Genomic DNA, 23,464 nt, shown 5'->3' on the forward strand with positions numbered 1-23,464 from the left:
ATAACCTTAGATGGAAGGTCAGTCAAAAGCATGTAGTTAAGTGCTTAGGGGCCAACCGCTGAGCTGAGCATTGGGAACACAAGATGAAGCAGGAGACAGTCCCTACCCTCAACGAGTTAATAATTAAGTGGTGCAGCGGATAGAGCACTGGGCCTGGAGTCAAGAGAACCCCAGTTCAAATATGGCCTCAGACACGTACTAGCAGCGTGACCTTGGGCAAGTCACTTAACCACAGTTTCTAATCTAATAGGAGAGATAAGCAAATAAGTGCAAACATGATAATGCACAGGATAAATAGGAAATAATTAAGAGGGGGAAGGCACTGGAATTCAGAGATGCAAATGCTCCTTTATGCCTGGACTCTTGCAAGGTGGCTATAAGGTTCTGTGGGTTCGTGGGAAGGATGGAGAGTGAATGAAGGAAGTACACTGGGGAGACACCTGGTGTTAGCAGAGGTCTCTTGGGGATGGTGGCTCTGAGTCACGTCTCCCTGGCCGGACACCCCGCTGAGTGGGCTTTACCCATGGGCTGGGCCACATCGAGGTCTCCCTGCGCCCGTGGTCCTGGAAACAGAGAACGGATAGGGCTGGCTTCCAGTGGGGCTGGCTCGGTTACCTGCCAAAAGAGAGGAAGGACAGGGGGATGCTTGTTCCCTCCCAGGCAGGGGAGAAGGAAAGGGACTCTGTCGGATTCAGTATTTCTGAGCTGCTTTCAAAACAAGTTGAAATGCAATATATTTTTTTTAAAGAAATAGGTCCAGATGAGGGTCAGCATTTTATCATAGAACATCCCATCACAAAAAATCCAGAATGTTGAAAGTAGGACAGTTATTCTAAGATCAAATACAAATTCACCTGTTATTTAAAGCTCTTTACAACCTGACCCCTTCCTGCCTTCACAGATAAGCACTCTGTGACTTTGAGCCAATCTCTAGACTTCTCTGTGCCTCGGTTCTCTCACCTGTAAAAAGAGGAGGCTAATTCAAATGGTCTCTGAGGTCCCTTTCAGGTCTGAATGTATGCTCATTTAGGGGGAAAAATAATCATTTTAGTTAATATTTATATAGTGTTTAAGGGTACTATGCTAACTGCTTTACAAATATTATCTCAATGGATCCCCCAACAGCCCTGGGAAGTAGGTGCTATTATTATCCCCATTTTACAGAGGAGGAAACTGAGGCAAGCAGAGGTTAAATGATTTGCCCAGGATCACAGACCTAGTATGGGTCTGAGACTGGATTTGGATCGTTCTTTCCAACTCCAGATGCAGAGTTCTGTGCACAGTGCCTTCCTCAATCACTTGAGCTTTTCAGGGTCTCTGTTTCCTTTTCTTTAAAACAAGAGGGTTGGACTTAGTTGTCACAGGTGTTCTTTTTCATCTCTAAATCTATATTCTCACTATATTTTTAAGTCACCTAAGTGCTCTGGGCCTCAGTTTCCTCATCTGTACAATGATAAAGTTGGGCTAGATAAGGTTTCCTCCATCTCTCAATCCAGCATTCTCTGATCCTGTTTCAATCACCTTTCTGTGATTGAGGGGGAAGGGCTTCCCTTTGACAAGCACTCACACACTGGTCCAACTGGAGCCCTGGGGAAGGACCTCTCAGACTGCTCCATTATCCCATTAACTATTCCTACTCTTTTGAGGGGAAAGTACCTCAATCTGGCTTGAGGAGCTGGACGTGCCCTTAGGTAACAGCATCAGAGTATTTCTATGGCTAATTGCATTTCTATGCCTGTCTAGTAATAATTATGTGACTAACCAAGATTTTGTAATTACAAGTCAGACTGTATTAATTGGGGTTCTCTCACATTGCTACTCACTTCTCATTCCCTCTACTCCTCTCCGTGCTCTGTAATTACAGGGACTGGCCCTTTGCAAATTGGTGATAACAGCAACAATATTCTTTGAGTCTCTCCCACTGCTCCTAGGGACCCTTGGGCCATCCCTGACTGCCTGGCCCTACCCCTTGCTGGAAACTTCAGTGCATTGGAAGAAACCTTAGAGACCACTTAGTCCAACCTCCTCAACTGATGGAGAAGGAAACTGAGACCCAGAGATGGGAAATAATCTGTGCTCAGGAAATTAGGTCCACTGGAGGGAGACTTTGTTTTCTTGGAATCAACTGTAATTAAACAAGTAAAAATCATTGTGTCAGATACTAGAACTTCCCTGCCACAGCTGAAAAAGACAGTACTTGGTTCATAAAGGAAAAAAAAAAGAAGAATTTTGCCTTTAGCCAAATACTTATGTCTGTGTGGCCTCCTTCCTTCACACAAGAAACTCAGGGGAGGAAGGCTGTTGTCCTTCCTTTGTGGAAAGGGCTTTCTTTCACAGGAGAGAGGTTTAATCTCTCAGTGACCCAGGAAGCTCTTTAAGACCAAGCTATAAGTGAGTGATAGATCTACATTGGCAGGAGGAGTTTCCATACCAGGACTTCCAGGGAAGCTAGGTGGAGGGAAGAGGGAAAGGATAGAGAAGACATTCCATTCTGGCATCTCTTCAACCCTATTTACTATCAATATGTTTCTTTGACAAAATCTGCTCCTCTTGGTAAAAGGGGTCCCAGTAGTCCAAGGTCACTGGGATTCAAGACCTTTCTCTATAACCTTGGGCAAGTCCCTAGACCTCAGTTTCCTTGTCTGTCAAAGGAAGAGTTTGCCTCTGAGGTTTCTTCCTCTAGTTCTAAATCTAGGATAATGTGAATAGCTAACATTTATGTGGCATCATAAGGATGGTCAGGTTGATATATGTGATCTCATTTGATATTCATGAATATTGTGAAAGTGAAAGACAGCCAAGGCCCTTGTCCCATCTCTTCCCCTGTGCGCTTTCTTCCTCTCTCCCATTACCATCCCCCTCCCATCTCCCAAAGAGTCCTGCTGGGCAAACAATAGAAACTCCAGGGCTCTGATTGAGTGAAGGACTGAGTAACTGGTTTCAGGGAAGAGAGCCGCTGCTGCCCTGCTGGGGAGGAAAGAGGAGAGCTAACGAAGGCCCAGTCCTCCCTTCCCTCCTGCAGGCCATTACCAAGACCCAGAGGCAGCAGGAGAGCTGCAAAGAAAACCATCAGCCTTGGTTACCAAGGAACCGCGCCAGAGGCCCTGAATTAGACGTTGTTCAGAAATGTGGAATTTCCATCCATCAGCCAGGCTGCACTGGGTCCCTATTTCCACTGATTTAAACAGTCCCAGAATTGGGGAGTTGCAAGAGGCCTCTAGTCTAGTTCAATCCATACACCAAAGGAATGCCTACTTTGGCACAGCCAACAAGTGGTCATTCAGGGTCTGTTTGAAGACCTCCAAAGAGAAGGAAGGCACTACCATTGAGTCAGTAAATTAATACAAAATTGATGAAATACCTACTACGTGCCACACATTAATACAATGGGAAGGTGGAAATATAGACTACGCCCTGAGCTGGCCTCCCCACCTCCTCAATACCCTCTCCCCAGATCCATTGGGAACTATCCTAATGGTAAAAGTACCTTACACAGAAGCCAAAGCTGTTTTCTCTACAGAGGCATTAGTGTGTCCCACCCCACCCCAACCCTTCACACAAGTAGGTTTACAAGCACAAAGAATTAAATGATCCCTGCTCACAAGAGGCATCCCATCCTATTTTTAGACAATTTTAATTATGTAAAAGGTGTTTCTTTTTCTTGACATCCAGCCTAAACTGGCTCATTGTAACTTGTACCATTACTGCTGGTTCTGACCCTTGGGGCCAATGTAGTTGGAGCCTTCGAGTGTACAGAGTGGAGTAGAGTGTGAGAGGACTGGAAAGGTAGGAAGGGGCCAGATAGTGAATGGAATTTAAATGCCAAATGGAGGAGCATATATCTGACCCTCTAAGTAATAGGGAGCTGTTTCAAGTGGAGAGGAGATGTACCCAAGAGGTGTTGTGAAGGCAGATAAGACTCATCAGCAGACTGGAAATGTGGGGTGCATGCAAGTGAGAATGTAAAGATAATGTTGAGCTTGCAGGCCTGGGGCTGGGAGGATGGGGATGCCCTTGACAACAAGAAGGAAGTACAGGAGAGAAGAGAGTTTGTTCTGGATGTATCGAGTTTAAGGCATCTACCCTTGAAGGGGTCCAAGAGGCAACTGGATATTTGAACCTGGAGCGTAGAGAGAGGTGAGGGTTTGATTATAGATCTGTATGGACAAGAGAATCAAACCCATGTTGCCCAATGAGATCCCCCCAAAGAGATGATGTAGAAGGAGAAGAAAAAAGGGCTCAGATAAAAGTCAAAATCCAGTTCTCTGGGAATGTTCTAGAGGGAGAGACAATGCATATAGGAAGATATCTTTACAGTTTGAAGGATGGAAGTAGAAAGGAGAACCTGGAAGCCCAACATCCATTACAATACTACAGATGAGAAAATCTGAGGTTCTGAATTAGTATGATGGAAATGGAAAAGAGGGGAGAGAGATTTCAGAGACAGAATCTATAAAACTTGCCATTTTTGGTAACAAAGAAAAATATCACTTGTCTCAGGACCCTGCCTGAGTTAAGCACTTTTAACTGGACAATGTCAGTTGGACTTGAGAACTGAGAAGAAGAGAGATGTGTGTTGTCTCCCCCTTTTGATAGTAAGATCCTTGAGGACAGGGATTGTCTTTTATTAATTGTCCCCCCCCCAACACTTAACCCAGTGCCTAGCTCATAGGAGGCACTTAGTAAATGTTTATTGTATCAGAAATAGAGGCCAAAATTTAAAAAATAGGAGAATCAGAGTGGTGCAGTCAACCCTCCTTTTCTGAACTTTGGGTTCTATACCTGTAAGATGAGGAGGTTGGGGAGGGATCATACTTATTCAATGTAGCCCTCTGTGTCCCCTGTACAATGCAAGGTGTAAGGAATGCAAAGATTTATGACAAAAAAAAAGTCCCTGCCCTCAAGTCATTTAAATTCTAGAATGAGGTTTGTGGCCAGGAAAAGCCTCTTAGCAATTAGAGCTTGACATTCTCTGGATACCCCCCACCCACCCCATTGGAGGTCCTCAAACAACACTTTATATAGAGAGGTCTCCATTTCAACTTTGAGTCTGATGAGTTGGGATATGTGGCTAACTCACTGATCCTAGATTGGGGTGTGTGAAGTCATCTAATTTCCACTTAAACATGAGGAAACTGAGGTAAAGGGAGGTGAAGTTACCTATGAAGGTGGTGGTGGAAGAGCAAGGGACTTGAACCCAGACCTTCTGACTCTTGTGATTTGAAGTTCTATACCTAGGTGAGACAGAGCAGAGCACCAAGGCTAGGGTCAATAAGATTCATCATCTTCCTGAATTCAAATCCAGCTTCAGACACTTACTAGCTGACCCTGGGCAAGTCACTTATTCCTGTTTGCCTCAGTTTTCTCATCTGGTAAAGTGGGAATGGTAATAGCCCCTGGGCAGCAGTGGATTGAATGTGGGGCCTGGAGTCAGGAAGACTCATCTTCATGAGTTCAAATCTAGCCTTAGACATTGTTTGCTGTGTGACTGTGGGCAAGTCACTTAAACCCTGTTTGCCTCAGTTTCCTTATCTGTAAAATGAGCTGGAGAAGGAAATGGCAAACTATTCCAGTATATTTGCCAAGGAAATCCTAAATGGAGTCATAGAGAGTCAAATATGACTGAAAATGACTGAAGAGGGAGCCTAGGTGAGCTCCAGGTTCCCCTTTTCTGCCCTCCCTCCAATTTAGTCTACACCTCTCCCACCTCTGCCATAACATACATCCTTCTTGTGATCGCAAGTAAGCGATGTTGGTGCTGTTCTCCAGTCCTATTGATGAACAGGGATGGGGGTAGATTGCCTTGGGGATTTCTTTCTGGAAAAGCAAGGTCATTTTCCCTTTCCCCTACAGTGATTGATCACTGCACTTAGAGGGTTAGCCAGCATTCAGCTCCGCTCTTTTGTCCTCTCCTGGTCAGAGCAAATCAGAGACTTCCCAACAATTCCATTAGCCTTGATCTACTTTTCATTGTCCTCCTTCCTGCTTGGGGAGGTGATGAATTGAAAAATCTATTCCTATTAGAGTATTTGGCAAGCTTCTCTGGATTCTGACCCTGCTCTCCATCAAGCCATTTGTCCTTAGGAAACACGCACAAAAATGGGGTTAAGTTGTAGGTTGGGTCCACTTGGCCAAGCTGCAAAGATGAGGCAAAGGACCAGTCAGAGGAGAGGGCTCCAAATCATCACTAATTACTTACTGCCCAAGGGGGTTCTGACCAAGTCATTTAACCTTCTCAGGCCTCAGTTTCCTTATCTCTATCATGATGGAGCTGGACTAGAGCCAGTGCTTTTATACTGTACCAAGATGCATCATGTCACAACTTTGCCGAGCCTTGGTTTGCTCATCAATGAAACAGGAATAATACTCATGGTCTCTACCTCCCAGAGTTTTTGTGAGGTTCAAATAGAAGACGACTTGTTCTGTTCGATCACAGGGGGGAAGAAATAAACATAATGAGTTGAAGTCACAGAAAAGCAGACAAAGACATGGTATAAAGGAAAGTCTCCCTAAGAATGGAAGCTAACCAAATGTAGCATGGGTAGGGGTCCTCCTTATGTAAAAACTGAAAGAGTATTTGTCTGTCAAGAACAAGTGGGATTCGGTCACAGCTTCTTAACCTGGGATCAGTTGTACTTGTTTTACAAATACTTTAATGTCATTGTTTCAAGAGAATTGGTTTACTTTGTTTTTCAATAAATTTGATTTTAGACATTTGAAAACATTATTCTGAGAAAAGATCCCTAATACAAAATAAGCTTAGATGGTCCCTGTGGTTCCTTCAGCCTCACAGATTCTGTCATTCTGAGGCGTGAGATAACATATGGAAAATTCTTTGTTGAAAATTGTAGAGTGCTATATAAATGTCAGCCATTATTCATGATCTGGTTGGGTCATTCTGGGTCCTGGTACATTTTTTCCCTGTCTATGTTTCCCAGACCTGGCTCTGCCACCAATTTGGAGCTCTTGGCTTCCTCTTTGTACAAGGCAGCCCAGGCTTCTCTCAAAGTCCATCCTTTCCCTGCTGCCCCAGACTATCCAGCACAAGTCAGTCTCCTTCATCCCCAGGCTATTGTTTCCTTCCCATTTCGTAGATGAGCAAACCCTCTCTCACCTCCCCAAGCAGGAAGGGCGACAATGAAAAGTAGATCAAGGCCAATGGGATTGTTGGGAAGTCTCTGATTTGCTCTGACCAGATTTGTGGACCTTTCTTAGTTGAGAGGAAACAGAATTATCATCCTTTGAATCAACAGATGTACCTTAGTTTCATCTGAACCAGAGTCAGTAGCTTTAATTACAGATTCCAGCTTGTCATTTGTTCACTGGTTAGAGATTAGTGGTCTGGACCGAGTTACAGACAGCTAAATTATACAGCTGGACTTAGAGTCAAGAAGACGAGTTCAAATCCAGCCTCAGATACTTATCCTCTGTGTGACCTTGGACAAGTCACTTAATTTCTGTCTGCTTCAAATTTCCTCATCTGGAAAATGGGAATAATAACAATCCCTACCTCCCAGGCTTGTTGTAAGCCTCAAATAGAGATAACATTTGTAGAGCACTTAGCATAGCACCTGGCACATAGTAGACATTATATGAATGCTAGCTATTATTATTAGATACCATTACCAGTGGAGAAGAGGGAGGGAAGTAAACCTCTCCTTGCCTTGTTGCCCCCTCCAAAAGTTAAAAGGAATTCTTTCCTCAGAAAGAGATCTCAGGAGCTGTCACATCCATTTACCTTCCTTTTGCCTAGGAAGAAACTGAAGTCTAGAGAGATTAAACAGAGCCAGGTCATGAATCCCCAACTGCTAGCTTCAGATCTCTTACTTGGTACCATCTTGCTTCTGCCTCAGTTGCAGGTGGCTTCCTACACAAGTGGGTTTCATGCCATGAGGAAAAGGAAACAAATCATGAAACCAAATGAAATCATTAAGTCCTTCCTCATTCCCCACCCCCAACCAGCTCTGAGCAATCCAGACTTGCTTTTCATCATGGATTTCTGTTTCCTGGAATTTCATCCCACGATGGGAAATGAAAGGGGAAGCAGCCTGCTTCTTCTGAGTTTAAGGCCCTTCATTGCATGCACCACAGGGGCTGTTTTGGTTTAAGAGAAACTGGTTTTCTTTCTGTCTTGAAGGAAAAAAAAAGCCTAGTAAAGTTTTAAAAGACTTTTTCAAACAGTCCCTAAATTTGGGACTTAAACTCACTTCCGTTGCCTTTTAAAGACAAATTAAAAATAGATGTCTGAAGAAGTAAGAAAAAGAAGGGGGGGATAGTGGATCATGACGGAGCAGAGCCCCAGAGCATGTAAGCCATGTTTTAGTTTTTTTCTAAAGCCAGGACTTGTCAAACATAATTTATATGTATGAGAGATCAAAGGAAGTCGGGGGGGAGAAAGGATCCCAAAGTGTTTTGCCAGCAGATGGCAAACCTGTTATTCTAGGGGTAGCCTGTTCTGTAATTAAGGAAATATGTGAATTGGAGAAAGATGCTAGATTATAGTTATTTCCTCACATTGTAGAGTATTAATAATATCAGGGCGAATTCAAGGCCTGGGAGCAGAGAATGAAAAGGAAAGACAATGGAATGCACTTGGGGACAGGAGGTAGCCCACTGCTGATGGGTTTTCTTTTAAGAGAGAGCTCCCAGAATCCTAGGCACACCAGATCCTTGGGGATTTATATGCCCAATTCCTTCACACTGGCCAGAGCAAAAGTGGCCAGCCCTTTAGCCAATGGGAATGGAATATTGTGAAAATTGGATTTCTCCATTCCAGTGCAAAGGGAAGATGGAGATGACTTTATCCTAGGGTGCAAACATAGTCAGTGGAACTCCAGTCCATCCCTGCACCATTAAGTATTCCACCTACCAAGAACCTAAACAGTATCATTTTCCCCTTCCTGTCATTTCTCCACTATCCTGAAGCCAGTGCTCTCCAAAGTGAACACCATAGCTTTTCAAACCAAGAAACAGTCTTTGGTTTGAATCCAAGGATTTTGTGATGAGCCATTCAGACAGTAGGAAGATGGGGTTGTATTCCATTCATCCTTCACTTCTATAGTCAATCATGGGGCTTGTCTCAAACATCCCCACACTAACACACACTCCATTCAACCACCACCCCTAATTTCCCCTTTTCCTGACTTCTGACCCAGCCACCAGCCCCTTGGGGCATTTATAACCCAAACTAACTCCTCTCTACAGTCCAGGATTAACACACCACTTGTCATCCTTACTCCCAATGATTCCCTTTGCGCCATCCTGGACTCCTCATTCTCCCCACATATCTCAATCAGCTGCCAAACCACATTGTTCCTACCTTCTCAACATCCCTTAAACATCCATCCCCTTTTCTCCATTCCCATGACCATCACCACCTCTTACCTGGTTTATTACAATAGCCTTCTACTTGGTCCCCTTTGCCTCAAATCTTTCCTTTTCCAATGTACTTGCCAGATTTTAAATGCAAATCCAACCATATCATTCCCCTACCCAATAAACTTCAGTGACTCCTATTGACTCTAGGATAAAATATTACTTCATCTTTTTTTCATTTTCATATTTTATGTTGTACATAATTATCAGGATCACAGAATAGGCATAGAATTTATAAATAAATACATACTCATGGGGCTGAGGATAGGATCGCAGATTCTGGAAAGTTTCAAAACCACTAGTGTAAGCAGCTGGAGAAGGGGGTAAATGTCTTCTGAAAAGCCTCCATCATTTACTACCTCAGTTTCCTCATCTGTAAAATGGAGACAATAAGAGCACAGAGCTGTTGGGAGAATTAAATGAGATATTTGTAAATTATTTTGAAAACCTGAAAATGCCAGCTCTATTATTTCGCACAAATTTTGCACAGATGCTCCTAAGGAGCCCAAAGAAAACCTCTCCTTCCTCCTAGGTGACTTATTGCTTTGAGGGAGAGTTATGGGATACTGGCATTTCAGGTAGCTGTCAGCTAATTAAGGAGCTGGGCTGTTGGAAGGGGCAGCCCTGCCAGCTAGTCAGCTAGCCCTGGGTGAAGAACAGAACCCTAAAAGCTGGAGGTGAGGCACCTGGGAGGCTGGATGTTTGCACCCTGGATCATTCCACTGACTAGCTGTAAGACCTTGGCAAATGACCTCTGTTTCTTTATTTGTAGATTGGTATTTAATCACATGGTCTCCTGTTTTGCATTGTTCTCTATACAATGGTGATCCTTGGCCCTGCTTTCCGAACTAGTGTTTGCATCCCTTCCACAGAGGAGAACGGGAAGGGATATGCATTTATTAAGCACATACTTCGAACTCGGCACTGTGCTAACCCTTTTTACAAGTATCTCATATGGTCCTCGTGACCACCCTGGGTGATAGGGGCTATTATTGTGCCCATTTTACAGTTCAGGAAACTGAGCCACAAGGAGGGAAAGCAGTTGGCCTAGGCTCTCAAGGCTGGTGAGTATCTGAGGCTGATTTGGAACTCAGTTCTTCCTTAGTAGTGTCCAGCTATCCATCCACTGGGCCTCCTAGTGGCTCCTCCAAAAATAATGTTCCATTTTTTTTCCATCTTCCAGTGGCCTGGCTTCCATTCCTAGCCCCCAGGATATTAATTCATTAGTGAGCTAGGCATGAGGGAGGAAACAGAAGCTTCACTGCTGGGCCCCAGCACTTCCCAAGTAAACTTTCTTCCTTTCCCTTTCTTCTGGGGGGGGGGGGGGAGGAGAGGGAGAACGGTGTACGAGGGCACTAAAAGGCGCTAAATACAGGAAAGATGCTGCAAACCGCGAAAGGGCATGAAAGTGTGTGAGAGAGGGTCAAGGGGGGAGAGAAAAGGAGAGAAGGGGCAAGAGAAGAGGAGAGAGAAGAGGAGAGAGAAGGGGAGAGAAGGGGGAGAGAGAAGGGAAGAGAGAAGAGGAGGGAGAATGGGGAGAGGGGGGAGTGAAGGGAAGAGAGAAGAGAAGAGAGGAGGGGGAAGAGAGAAGGGGAGAGAAAAGAGGAAAGAAGGCAGAGAGAAGGGAGAAGGGAGAGAGAAGAGGAGAAGGGTAAGAGGGGGGAGAGAAGGGGAGAGAGGACAGGGAGAAAGGGGAGAGAAGAAGAGAGAAGGGGACAGAGGGGGCAGAGCAGGGGGGAGAATGAGAATGGTGGGGGGTTGGGGGAGGAGTGTATGAAGATGGAGTAGAGAAGGCCAGTAAACTTTCCAGTGGGTCCAACATCTGGCTCTTACCAAGATAGCATCTTAATGGTTCATAGCACAGATTCCCCTCTCTGAAATGTTGTTGCTGTTATCACTTCTGAGCATTGCATACTGTCTCAAGGGAAATCATGAAATCCTCTGAGGATTCTTAAAATCAAATTTATTTCAATTCACTGTGGCTTATCAAGTTCAAATAGGTCACACCCCACTCATAGCACAGTACCTAGCACAATTGCAGGTGCCATATGAAAGCATATTCCTTCCCCTTCCCCTCTGTGTAAGGGATGCAAACACTAGTTGGGAAAACAGGACCAATGACCCTCAGTGCTTAGAGAACAATGCAAAGCAGGAGACTGTGTGATTAAATGCCAAATTGTGTGCTACAAACTCAAACCAATTCAACAGGACCTTATTCAGCACCTACTATATGCAAGACCCAGAATTGGGGAATATTAAAGGTTTAAAAAACACTTGGTTCTTGCCCTCCAGAAACTTGTAATCTTTTGGTGGGAGAAGGGGAGTGGAAATATGCATGTCCATAGATGTAAAACATTTTTGCAAACCTTAGAACCCCATATAAACATAGTTTATTATCTAATTATTTGTTATTAATAACTTATTATTTTTAATAAATTTAACAGAAGACATCATTATCCTTAGGAACAGAGAACTAATAGCTGAAGTGATAAAGGAAAAGTTTCACAGATGGGGTGGGACTTGTCATGGGAAGGATTTAGATGTATGAAGAGGCATTCCAGGGGGCAGCTAGGTGGTGCAGTGAATAGAGCACTGGCCCTGGAGTCAGGAGGACCTGAGTTCAAATCCGGCCTCAGACATTTAACACACACACACAAACTATCCGTGTGACCTTGGGCAAGTCACTTAACCCCAATTGCCCTACCTTCCCTCTCCAAAAAGCAAAAAAAAAAAAAAGAAAAAAGAAAAGAAAAGGCTTCCAGGCAGAGAGCATAGCATGAGCAAAGTCCTAGAGACCAGAACTGGTGAGGAATCTTTGGAAGTGACTAAGGAGACGGGTAGAGCTGATAGTTATATAGAATGCAAACTCCTTGAGAAGACTTGTTTTGTAGCCTCAGTGCCTAAGATAGCTCTTGGTACATATTGGAATTTTCAAATTGTTGGTTGATTGATAAAGATGTATTTTGTACATGACCTCGTTTGACCTTTACAACAACTCTGCAAGGCTGGTGCCATTATCATCCTCATTTTACACACAGGGAAACTGAACCTCAAAGAGGTGAAGGGACTTGCCCAGGGTCACACAGTCAGTAAGGGTCTAAGGCAAGATATGAACTCGGGTCTTCCTGATGCTAAGCCCAATGCCTTCCCCACTATACCATTCTATGCATACAAAATCAGGTTTAAAGGGAGGGGGGAAGGTTTCTAATAACACTCCACTTATTGAAACATAGATCTCACGACAAACACCTGCTAGTTGGTACACACACCCATTGGTTGATAACTCCTCACTGAGCAGTTCTCAGAGGTCAAGAAGATTCATCTTCCTGAGCTGAGATCCAGCCTCAGATACTTTGTGACCCTGCACAAGTCACCTGACCCTGTTTGCCTCAGTTTTCTCCTCTGTAAAGGGGGAATGAATGATAATACCTGTAGTAATCCTCTAGAAAATTTTCACATGTCTGATGAGATCACCTATATTCCACAATCTTTACAGCTCTATGCAAATTTTAGTGACTATAGTTATTAGTAAGAACTACTATTCAACCATGGAGCTGAAATGCCAGCGTCCTTTCCCTTTGCAGGCCTGGAATGCCCTGACTCCAGCATGTATTATATAACCATCCCAGAGGCCACTTGTATGCTCCTCTCTGGCCTATCTTCCATAGCTATATTTTGTGATAAATTAGGCCTGGATCATGGACCAAATTAGGAAGCAGGGCAAGGATATTTAAAGACTCCTCCCCTGCATTTAGCAATCCTGAAGATGGTCCAACTGCCCAGATGGCCCATTCACACCCATCCCACCCTTCTTTTTGGCTGCCTTTCTCTTGGGTCGGGAGGGCCTGGATCGTTTTGGGGATGGGCAGCAGCTCAAGCCTTTGGTTGCTCAGCTGGCACCAGACAGAGGAGAAAACAAAGAGATGGGAAGGTTCCACCCAACACCAGACAGAATGAGCTACCAGGAAACAGGTTGGGTTTTAGGTCACAGGGTCCTAACAAACCTGGAAGCCGTGATTGGCCGATCCATGTGGGAACTCTGACCTGCTCAGTTTCTGACAGATCTGGGCAGATTTGTCCCATGATGGCTAGTAGACACTTAGAAGTTTTTCACTGACTGACTAATCTCCATTTTACAGATAAAAAAAACAGGCTTATAAAAGTGAGATGACCCACCCAAGGCCACTCAGCTAATGTGGGGCAGAGGCTGAATTCTAATCCAGTCTCCAGCCCTATTTTCTTGCCCTTCCCTGAATTAGAGTGTAATGTGGCTCACCATTCATTTCTAACTTTTAGACTCAGTAAAAACCACACATCCCATGAATGAATTATTACCAATTTTGAGCAGGGCCGAAATTAATGAGGCTTCGCTCTCTATGAAGGGAATGAATTTCGTGACTTGTTTACAGGCATATTTCAGAAAAGCTCAGACAGTTTTGGCAATTTTCTGCCCACTGTAACATGGCCTGCAGTAGCTATGATTATACACCCTCCTTACTGAGTGCCTGCTAGCCCCACTCTGTGCATAGACACTACCTGGTCATAGCATACTGGGTAGAGTTTTGGATCCAGAGTCAGGAAGACCTAAGTTCACATCCTTCCTCTCACATCTACCTACTGTACGTTCATTAGCAAATCTGAGCCTTTTTTTCCTCTTCTCTAAGGTGGGATGTGTAATATCTGTATCTCACAAACTTGTAAGGGCCAAAGAAGGATTGCATATAGAGTACATTGCAAGGTTTAGAGTACCATTCTGAAGCCTGTGAACTGTGCTCTGACTTTGTATGATGATGCCTGGTACACAATTGGTACTTTAGTAAATGCTTGACCTCAGGGAGGGACTGATTCAATTTTCTGTCTTTGTATTTCCAGCACTTAGCACAATGCCTTGGAGAATTTTGGCTGGGGGAGAGGGGATGTGTGGTTCCAGAACCATAGCATCATGAATGTGGAAACTCCCTCTGTTGAGAGATAGAAACAGAGAGAGAACTAGGGAACTGAAATCTTAAGGAATTGGTAAGGCTAACACAACCAAGGAACCCAAGTCTGTATGACTCCAGGGCTCACTTTTTGAGGAAACTGAGGCTAAGAAAGGATAAATAACTTACTGAAAGTGAGAGATAATAGGAGGGGAAAGAGATAGAGAAGGGACTGAGAGACAGAAGAGAAAAGAGAAAGAAGAGGAAAGGAAGAGAGGAGGGATAAAAGAGAGGAAGGAGAGACAGAAAATGGGAGAAGAGAGGGAGACAGGACAGAGAGAATGGAGAAAGAGAAAGAAGAGGAAAAGAAGAGAAAAGAGGGGACAGAAAGAGGAGAGACGGGGGAGGGAGAGAGAAACAAGAGTAGAGAGAGAAGAGGAAGGTGAGAGAGGTGGGAGAGAAGAGAGGCAGAAAAGGGGAGAAGAGAGGGAAAGAGAAAAGGAAGAAGAGATAGAAGAGTAAGAGGAAGGAGGAGAAGGAAGATACAAGAAGAGAGGACAAGATGGAAGGGAGCAAAAAGAGAAGAAAGGAGAGGAAAGGAAGAGAGAGAGAGAGAGACAGATCAAGGCCAGAATTCAAATCCAGGAATCTTCTCAATCTAAGACCAGTACACTTTCCTCCACACCACTTAAAGTCTTTCAATATGAATTTTCTCTCCACCCCTCCCTCTCTATGCTGCTCCTTTCCTCTAATACTTTCGATGGCTCTCCATATCCAAACAAGGTATGCATTTCTGCCTATCAATTCAAAGACTTTCCACTCTCTAGTTCCAAGGACTCTCACCAGCCATCTCTCCTCCCCTTGTGCCATAGGGCACTATATGACTATATGGGTACTATATGAGTCTCCTTTCCCTCTTCTTGTCCTAACATCTATCTCTGTCTCAGAACCTGCTCTTTCCCCCTGCCTGGAATGAAGGCCCTCCCCAACCTACAATAATCAATGATAACAGTGAGCACATTTATATATCACTGTAAGGTTTTCAAAGCTCTTGCCCAGTCCCTCCTTGTAGCCTCACCATTGCCCTGGAAGGTGGGTACTATGAATCAACTTGGCTTTACTCATGAGAAAACTAAGCCTCAGAGAAGCTAAGTGACTTACTCAGGGTCACACAACTAGTGTCTGAGGAAGATTTGAATTCAGGTCTTCCTAACCCCAGACACAGCCCTCTCTCTCCTGTGGCACCCATACTTCTTTCCCCTCCCTCATCTATTGGAGTCCCTCTCTTCCTTCAAATGCCCCCTCTTCCATTCAGTTCAATAAGCAAACATTAAACACCTACCATATGCCACTAGAGATACCCAGACAAGAGTGGCACAGTCCCTTCCCCAAAGGAGCTTACTCGGCTCCCTAAAGTCTTAGCATCTTCCCTATGTGTCTACTTTTACACTCATCCTGGCAACAGGTAATCTGTTTTCTTGCCCTTCTCTGAATTAGAGTGTAAGCCCCATGAGAGCAGGACCAGCAATAGACCTAGTACAGCCTCACACACAACGTCTGAAGCATTAGCAAATGAATTTAGATTAAAAATCAAAGGCAGTCAAGTACTGGGGAAGATTGTATACTCTTCACTTCAACATAGGCCAGTCTGAACAGCCAAGAAGACTTTCTGGTAACCATACTCCCCACTCTCTAGAAATGAAATGTGACCAATTACACTCCTTAGAGAAACATTCCAATTGACTGCAAACTTAGTTTTACCTATGAGGCCAAAGAGAAGGTGATTGGAAACATATGTGGAATTTGGAGCACACCAGCCAGGCCCAGGGCTTTCCTACTCTACAGACATTGGATCAAGTCAGATCTGACCATATCATTGCCCTCCTCAAATATCCACGATGGCTCCCACCAGCCTTTCCTGGTTTTTTAATGTAAATTATTACTACTTTTTATCAACTCTCCCTTCCAGTCAAATTGGCCTGCTTGTTGTTCCCTGTACAGGATACTCCATGTCCCATTGTTAAACCTTTTTTAAATGGTCCCCCCTCACCTCTACCACACAAAAACCCACAAAATACAACCTTTCCTGTGCCTCCCACTTACTAATACTACCTTCCTCTCAAAATTACTTTGTATATAAATGTTTTACTGATTTACTTGTAAATATTTCGTGTCTCTTCAGTAGAGTATAAGCTTTTTGGGAGAAGGGATGGTTTGTTATTTTGTCTTTGAATTCCCAGTACCTAGCTCTGAAGATAAAGAGATAGAAACTGGACCTATGAATTCAGTGGCATTTGATAAATAAACTCCCCCTGCCAATGCAGATTGGCACTTTCTCTAATCTGTATAGTCCTAGTGACTTGTCCAGAGTCACACAGCTGGTATGTGTCAGGGGCAGGACAGTTTAGATCTGGAGTGGGGAACCTGTGGCCTTGAGGTCACATGTCGCCTTCTAGGTCCTGGGGTATGGCCTTTTGACTGAGTCCCAAGTTTTATAGAACAAATCCTTTTATTAAGGATTCAGTCAAAGGGCTGCACTTGAGGATCTAGAGGGCTACATGTGACCTCAAGGCTGAAGGTTCCCCACCCCTGGTTTAGACTGTCTGAATGAATAACTATGGGCAGAATTCCACCTCAAGACTTAAATCTCAGACATACAAGTTGTGTAGAAAAATGTGATCTTTTTCCCTGGAAGTTGGTCCAAATCCAGAAAACCCAATCAGAGCCTAGAGAATAGAGGACATAACAAATTTGGACTGAAGGGACCTTGGAGGTCATCTGGTTCAAACACCCCCCTGCTATTATTGATGCAGAACACCCCCTGCTATTATTGATGCAGAAAAGGGAAGCAATTTATCCAAAATCACACTGGTAAAGAGATTAGAACCTTCGTCTTGAGTCTGGATCTGGTGTTCTATGTCTTAAAACATGTGCTTGAGAAAGGAAATTCAATTCAACAAGCATTTATTAAACATTAATTATTTACCAGGTACTACGTTAGGCACTGGAAAGACAAAGAAAGATAAATCCATCCCTGACCTTAAGAAGTTTACATTCTGCTGCTGAAAGACAGTGTATCTGTGTGTATATGTGCGTGTATATGTAACATACACACACACTATTATCTATTGCATATATTTTATGTAACTTCAAAATATACACAAGGTAAATACAGCATCATTTCAGGGCAGGACAGAGAGCCTTACAATGAGATGAGCCTTCAAAGGAGTTAGGAATTCCAAAAGGTAGAAATTAGTAGGAAGGGCATTCTGGGCCTTGAGGACAGACTGTGCATGTGTGCAGAGTTAAGAGATGCAGTATCATGTCAGAGGAACCCTGAGAAGAGCCGTTTGGCCACACTGCAGAGTGCATGAGAGGTAATCGTGAAATAAATCTGTTAAGATGAGTTAGAACCAGACTGTGAAGGACTTTTTAAAATGCCAAAACAGAGGAATTTATATTTCATTATAGAGGCATTAGGGGGCCACTAAAACATCAATTTGGTTTGTTGATGATTGCTTATAATTAATAAGATCAGGATTGGTAATCAAAACCATAATTTAAAAGATTTTTTTTTAACCATCAATTGGGGAACCCCATGCAGAATGGATGATAGAGGGGAGGGCTTGAAGGCACAGGCACCCATCAGGAAGCATGAAGGGGTAAAGTTGGGATAGGGAAGGGAAGTGACTATCAGAATGGAGGGGGGGATGGATAAGCAGTGTGGTGGGATTTAAATTAACAAGGCAGGTCAACTAACTAGATGGGGTGCGGGAGGAGAGGGAAAATTTGAGACTGACTCTGGAATCAAACCCCCTAAATGCCAACTGTTGTCTAGTCCTTTAATCCTGGTTATTTAGTATTTTGCTAAGTGGCAATGCCCTATTGTGAACGTACTAAACTTAAATCTTCCCTTTCTTTTCTATCTAGCTGGAGCTCTCCAACACCGCCATCCTGCACCAGATGAGGCGGGACCAAGTCACAGATACATGTCGGGCCAACAGCGTGACCAGCAGGAAAAGGCGCGTCCTGACCCCCAACGACCTCAAGCACTTGGTGGTCGACGAGGACCATGAGCTGATCTATTGCTACGTGCCCAAAGTCGCTTGTACAAACTGGAAGAGGGTCATGATGGTCCTGACTGGGAGGGGGAAATACAGTGACCCCATGGAGATCCCCGCCAATGAAGCCCACGTCTCAGCCAACCTGAAGACCCTCAACCAGTACAGCATCCCAGAAATCAACCATCGCTTGAAAAACTACATGAAGTTCCTCTTTGTCCGTGAGCCCTTTGAGAGACTAGTGTCCGCCTACAGGAACAAATTTACCCAGAAGTACAACACGTCCTTTCACAAGCGATATGGGACCAAGATTGTCAAGCGCCAGCGGAAGAATGCAACCCAAGAAGCCCTGAGGAAGGGCGACGATGTGAAGTTCGAGGAGTTTGTCGCGTACCTCATCGACCCGCTCACCCAGAGAGAGGAGCCTTTCAACGAACACTGGCAGACGGTGTACTCCCTCTGCCACCCCTGCCACATCCACTACGACCTCATCGGCAAGTACGAGACTCTGGAAGACGACTCCAATTATGTCCTCCAGTTGGCCGGAGTCAGCAGCTACCTGAAGTTTCCCACCTATGCAAAGTCTACGAAAACTACTGATGAAATGACCACAGAGTTCTTTCAGAACATCAGCATGGAGCACCAAACGCAGCTCTATGACGTCTACAAACTGGATTTTTTAATGTTCAATTACTCAGTGCCAAGCTACCTGAAACTAGAATGAAGAGGGGAAAGAGAGAGAATCATGCCTGTTTTTATTTAAGATTTTTATTTGTCAAGATAAATATATGGATATTGGGTTATTTTGTAAATTAATATTTCTTTGGGAATAGTGCTGCGAGCAGCACAGTCTGAATTATTTAAAAATCCTCCTGTAGGGAAGGACAGCTCTCTTTGCGGGGTAACAAGATGGCGGTGTCCTTATTCTAGACATGAGTACTGCAAACACTGTTTTCAAAGGTCTAATTGTGTCCTGGTGAATTTCATTTAATCGTGCATTACATAAATTCTAATTAGGGTTATTTATAGTTATTTAAACATGGTCTCTGGATAGATTTCACTTTAGAGGCAGCAGAATCTTCATATGTTTTGACAAAAGATGTCTGTTCTTCATGGTTCCTTTGATCCTAAGGGCTCAGCTCTGGGCACTAAGCATTCTCTGTATTAACCATTAGCAGAGTTGATATGTACCAGCAATTATGACTTTTATCGGTAACACAATTGTACAAATTTCAGTAGAAATTAAAATGTTACTAGTGTACTCGGGAAAGAGGCAATTACCCTCCCAGCTCTGCAAATGATAGATTTGGAAGAAGCTTTAAGCAGCATGGAGGTCCCTTGGCTTGAATGAAATGTGAATAATATTTGTGACCTAGGAAAGGGTGATCACGGCATCATCTTACCTGGATATAGCAGAATACACTAGAACCTGGGTTTACATCCAAGCTATGGAAGAGGCTGACCCCTTATGGGTATCTCTGCCTGCTGCTTGATGTGGATCAATGGTATAAATAGCCCCAGCTACACAGGTATTCTTGTAGATATGTACTCAAAAGGTTAAGACATAGTCCAAATCACCATGGCCTCCACAGGTGAGACAACAAGGCATTCCAGAATCTTAACTCATGCTGAAGTACTTCATGACCCATTTTCTCCTGGGACATGATCACTTCCTTCTTATTATTCACATACTCCTAATTTTCACCAGTTCACATGACACTTGAGTGATGTGTAAAACACATCCCTTTCCATATCTGGGCGATTGATTTTGGTCGCCCATGTTGATTATCTTGTATATAATAATATACTAAGAATTTGGGGTTGGTTGTGGGTTTGGTGCATTTTTCTGTTGTTTGTTTTGTTTTGAGAGAGTATATAGTCAAGGGATGAGAAGATTGTTCTAATTAAAAAAAGGTTAATTTATTCACAGAAACTATTAAAAATGTATTATAAAACTCCCAGCCAGCTCAGTGAACAGGAGTAGCAACACCTCAAAATGCTGGACTTCATTTTATTTAAAGTTGAGTGAGCTATCTACCTGAGATGGAGGTTAAAATGCTATTTATAAAACATTATGGATCTTCTCCCAAGCTTTCAATTTGTGGAGAGATGGCCCAGTAAATAAATTCTAGAAAAAGAGAAGAGGCAAGGGATGGGAGAGAGCATGAGAAAAAGTATGTATTTTGTAGACACGTTAGCCTTGAGCTGATTAAATAGACAGACCTATGCTCCAGAATCAATCAGAATTTCTTAAGCATCTCTTCAGTGCAAAGTACTGGGCATACAAAGGCAAACATGTAAAAACAGCCTTTAACCTCAAGGAGTTTGGATTCTACTGAATAAAGAAAGGGGAACAAATGCTTCCCAGCTTCTCATGCTCCCATAGCATAGCCTCAATTGTCAGCCAAGACTGGAGAATCCGAGAATCTCTCCCTGAATTGGGGGGGGGGCGCTTTTCAGAGAAGAAGAAAGCAGGAATTGTCATTATTTTAAAAATAGTTTCAATTCAGGCCCCCACGATTTAAGTGGATTTAAACTTTACAAAGTGCAATGGTCCCAGAGTCTCACTACCTCTACACACAACCATTTTCCCCCTTCTAAAACATATGTGTAAGCATCAGGATAGCAGGGAAATAGCCAGAATACAGAGCTGGGCTCGAGCTAGGAGGCTGTTGGTGGGCTGTCCAAGTGTCTAGGAGTGTCTAGCTTTTGTGGATGTCCCAGTGGCCTGACTGCTCATCCAAGTCTTACTTGAAAGTCATTGATCTTGTGAGAGTTATCTAAGTCCTGGGCAAGATCCCAGCATGACAACCCCCAACCCCCAGCCTGCTTCAATACCATCACTGTGTAGAGGGTTGAGATTTGCTGTTTTTGTTTGGCATTGAGAATGAAGTTCATGTCTATTCATGAGTTTCCAACTTCCCCAAGACACTCCTGATTGGTTTTCTGTGATTTCTCAGTGTTAAACCTGCTCCCTGACTCATCCGTCTCCTCTCTGTTTCCCTGGGTCAGGAGCCCCTTTTCAAGGAGAGAACACCCCCAGTACATTTTTGATGGGAGTCTTTCTTTCTGCTAGTGTTTTGTTTTACTTTTAACACTTTCTTTCCTTTTTTTTTCTAATGGTTTAATTTGTGTGTGGATTTGATCTGATTCTATTGTGACGTGGAAAAAAAAATGTTTCCATGCTTGTGGTTAAAAAAAGTCACTGGTAAGAATTGTGATTGGAAAATCAGATGGTCATTTTGAAGAAAAATGACCAAAATGAGCTTTGGGGGTTTGATTTTGAGGCTTTTCAAGTATGTGCATATTTCTGAGACAAGGACAGACAAGCTGTCCATCCCCTACTGACATTGCAAAAGGCTCGCTCTGTGATTTACGATGATGGAGGGAATTCTAAAGGAGGGCTCATGGTGAATATTCCCCATTCTAACCCACCAGCATTCTCTGATCAAAAAATTATTCTTCCTATTATCTAAGGTATTTGAATCCCTGCAGGGGATAGCCACTCCCCCACCATCTCTTAGCCATCCCAATGAGTTTCAGAAAAAGGTAAAGCCAACCAAACCACAGCTTCTGAGAGGGCTGAGTGGGGCAGATCTATGCCTTGCTCTTGGATCTCCCATCAGAGTTTAGCTAGGGATTGGTTTCCCATAATCTGATCCTGAATGCCAGCATATACATGGGATCCTCAATCAATGGGGACATTGGAACCAAGACGGTACACAGCTATGAACAAGTCATAGGACCATATCATAGACTTTAAAAATAGAAAAGACCTCCAAAGTCACTGAGTCTGACCCCCCTTTTTTACAGTGGAGGAAACTGAGGCACAGAGAAGGCACATGACTTGCCAGGGGCACATAGCTAGTAAGTGTCTAAGTAGGATTTGAACCCAGATCTCCTTGACTCCAAGTCTATTCCACCGTTCTGCCTCCCTTCATCAACCAGACAACAGGACCATATAGGAAGCATATGTTTCCTTGACCACACAACTCAACTGAAGAGTTCTAGGGTCCTGAAATTTAGTGCCACAAGAGAGGGCCCTTAATACCCTCATCAGAAGATGGTAGAAGACAGATCACAAAGTAGAAAAATTCCAGTGGAGGCAGCAGACCCAGCTACAATCTGATCCACATGTACAGTGGAAGCCTGGGGCTCTGCCTCTTCTCTCCCCTTCCCCTGCAATTCTCATCCATGAATTTTCCATCAGACCCTAAGCCGCCCATTCCAAGGCAACCCAAGTAACTGGAAATAGTCAGCCCTAATGGCCCATCCACTATTTGTGCAGTATGTTTGTCCTCCAGCCCATTTCAGAAAGCTATTTACCCAAGTCTTGCCCACTCTGACCCAAAGTGAGGTTATCCCCAAGGAGCAGGAGCTCATCCGAGTAGCGCAGCCTGCTGCCATCACTAGGCAAGTTGTGCATCTGCTGCGCTCTTTTCAGGTACAAAAGGGACTGTTGGTCCCCCTACTCTTGTTCCAGAGAGTGTTATTTTCTTATGTGCATGCACAAGATAGAAGACTATGTTCATGTAATTTAACATCTATGTGGGGTAGGATTTTTTTTTACCTATTTGTATGCAGTAGAAGGCTTGTAGAGAATTCTCCTCTGTATCTTACTGTACTGTTCAAGAAAGAAGTTGAATTTTCCATTGCCAACAGACGCGTGAAATGTTCATGAACCTTCCTCAGAAAACAAAACAAAGAAAAGCCATTCAAGCCTGATTATTTTTCTAAGTAACTTCAATTAAATTGAAGAAAGAAAGATGTCTCCTTTCTGTATATGGTTTCTTTCTGTCTCAATAATAAAGTGCTAGATGGGGAGGGGAAGAGAGGAAAGGGAGAAGGGAGGGAGGGAAAGGAGGAGAAAAAAAGGGAGGGGAGGAGAGGGAGCAAGCCTTTCTTCTTGGAAAGAGGATAACATTCAAAATCTTGAGCCTGACATTGAAACCTGCCCCAATCTAGGCCTTGTTTACCTTTCACTCACTTTCTAGTACACCCCTTTACATTCTCTCCATTCCTGGGGAGCCTGCTGTCCATTTCCCATCTATAACAGTTCATCTCACTGTGGGCCCTTGTAGGCTCTAAGTTGTTTCCTTACCTTTGCCT

At 43.7% G+C, this 23,464-nt stretch overlaps 1 protein-coding gene across 1 annotated transcript in view; it reads left to right on the forward strand.

Moving 5' to 3' along the window:
* CHST11 (carbohydrate sulfotransferase 11) overlaps window positions 1-23,102 on the forward strand; it is a 311,294-nt gene extending 288,192 nt beyond the window's left edge. The window contains exon 3 of the mRNA XM_069099385.1: window positions 18,225-23,102. Within this exon, the coding sequence (XP_068955486.1) occupies window positions 18,225-19,079 (855 nt within the window). The 3' untranslated portion in view covers window positions 19,080-23,102. The remainder of the gene's footprint in view (window positions 1-18,224) is intronic.
* Window positions 23,103-23,464: the final 362 nt, after the last annotated feature.

Source organism: Petaurus breviceps, unplaced genomic scaffold (genome assembly GCF_028583685.1).
Source record: "Petaurus breviceps papuanus isolate PSGF00001 unplaced genomic scaffold, PetGlider_PUasm1.0 379, whole genome shotgun sequence".
Taxonomy (NCBI): domain Eukaryota; kingdom Metazoa; phylum Chordata; class Mammalia; order Diprotodontia; family Petauridae; genus Petaurus; species Petaurus breviceps.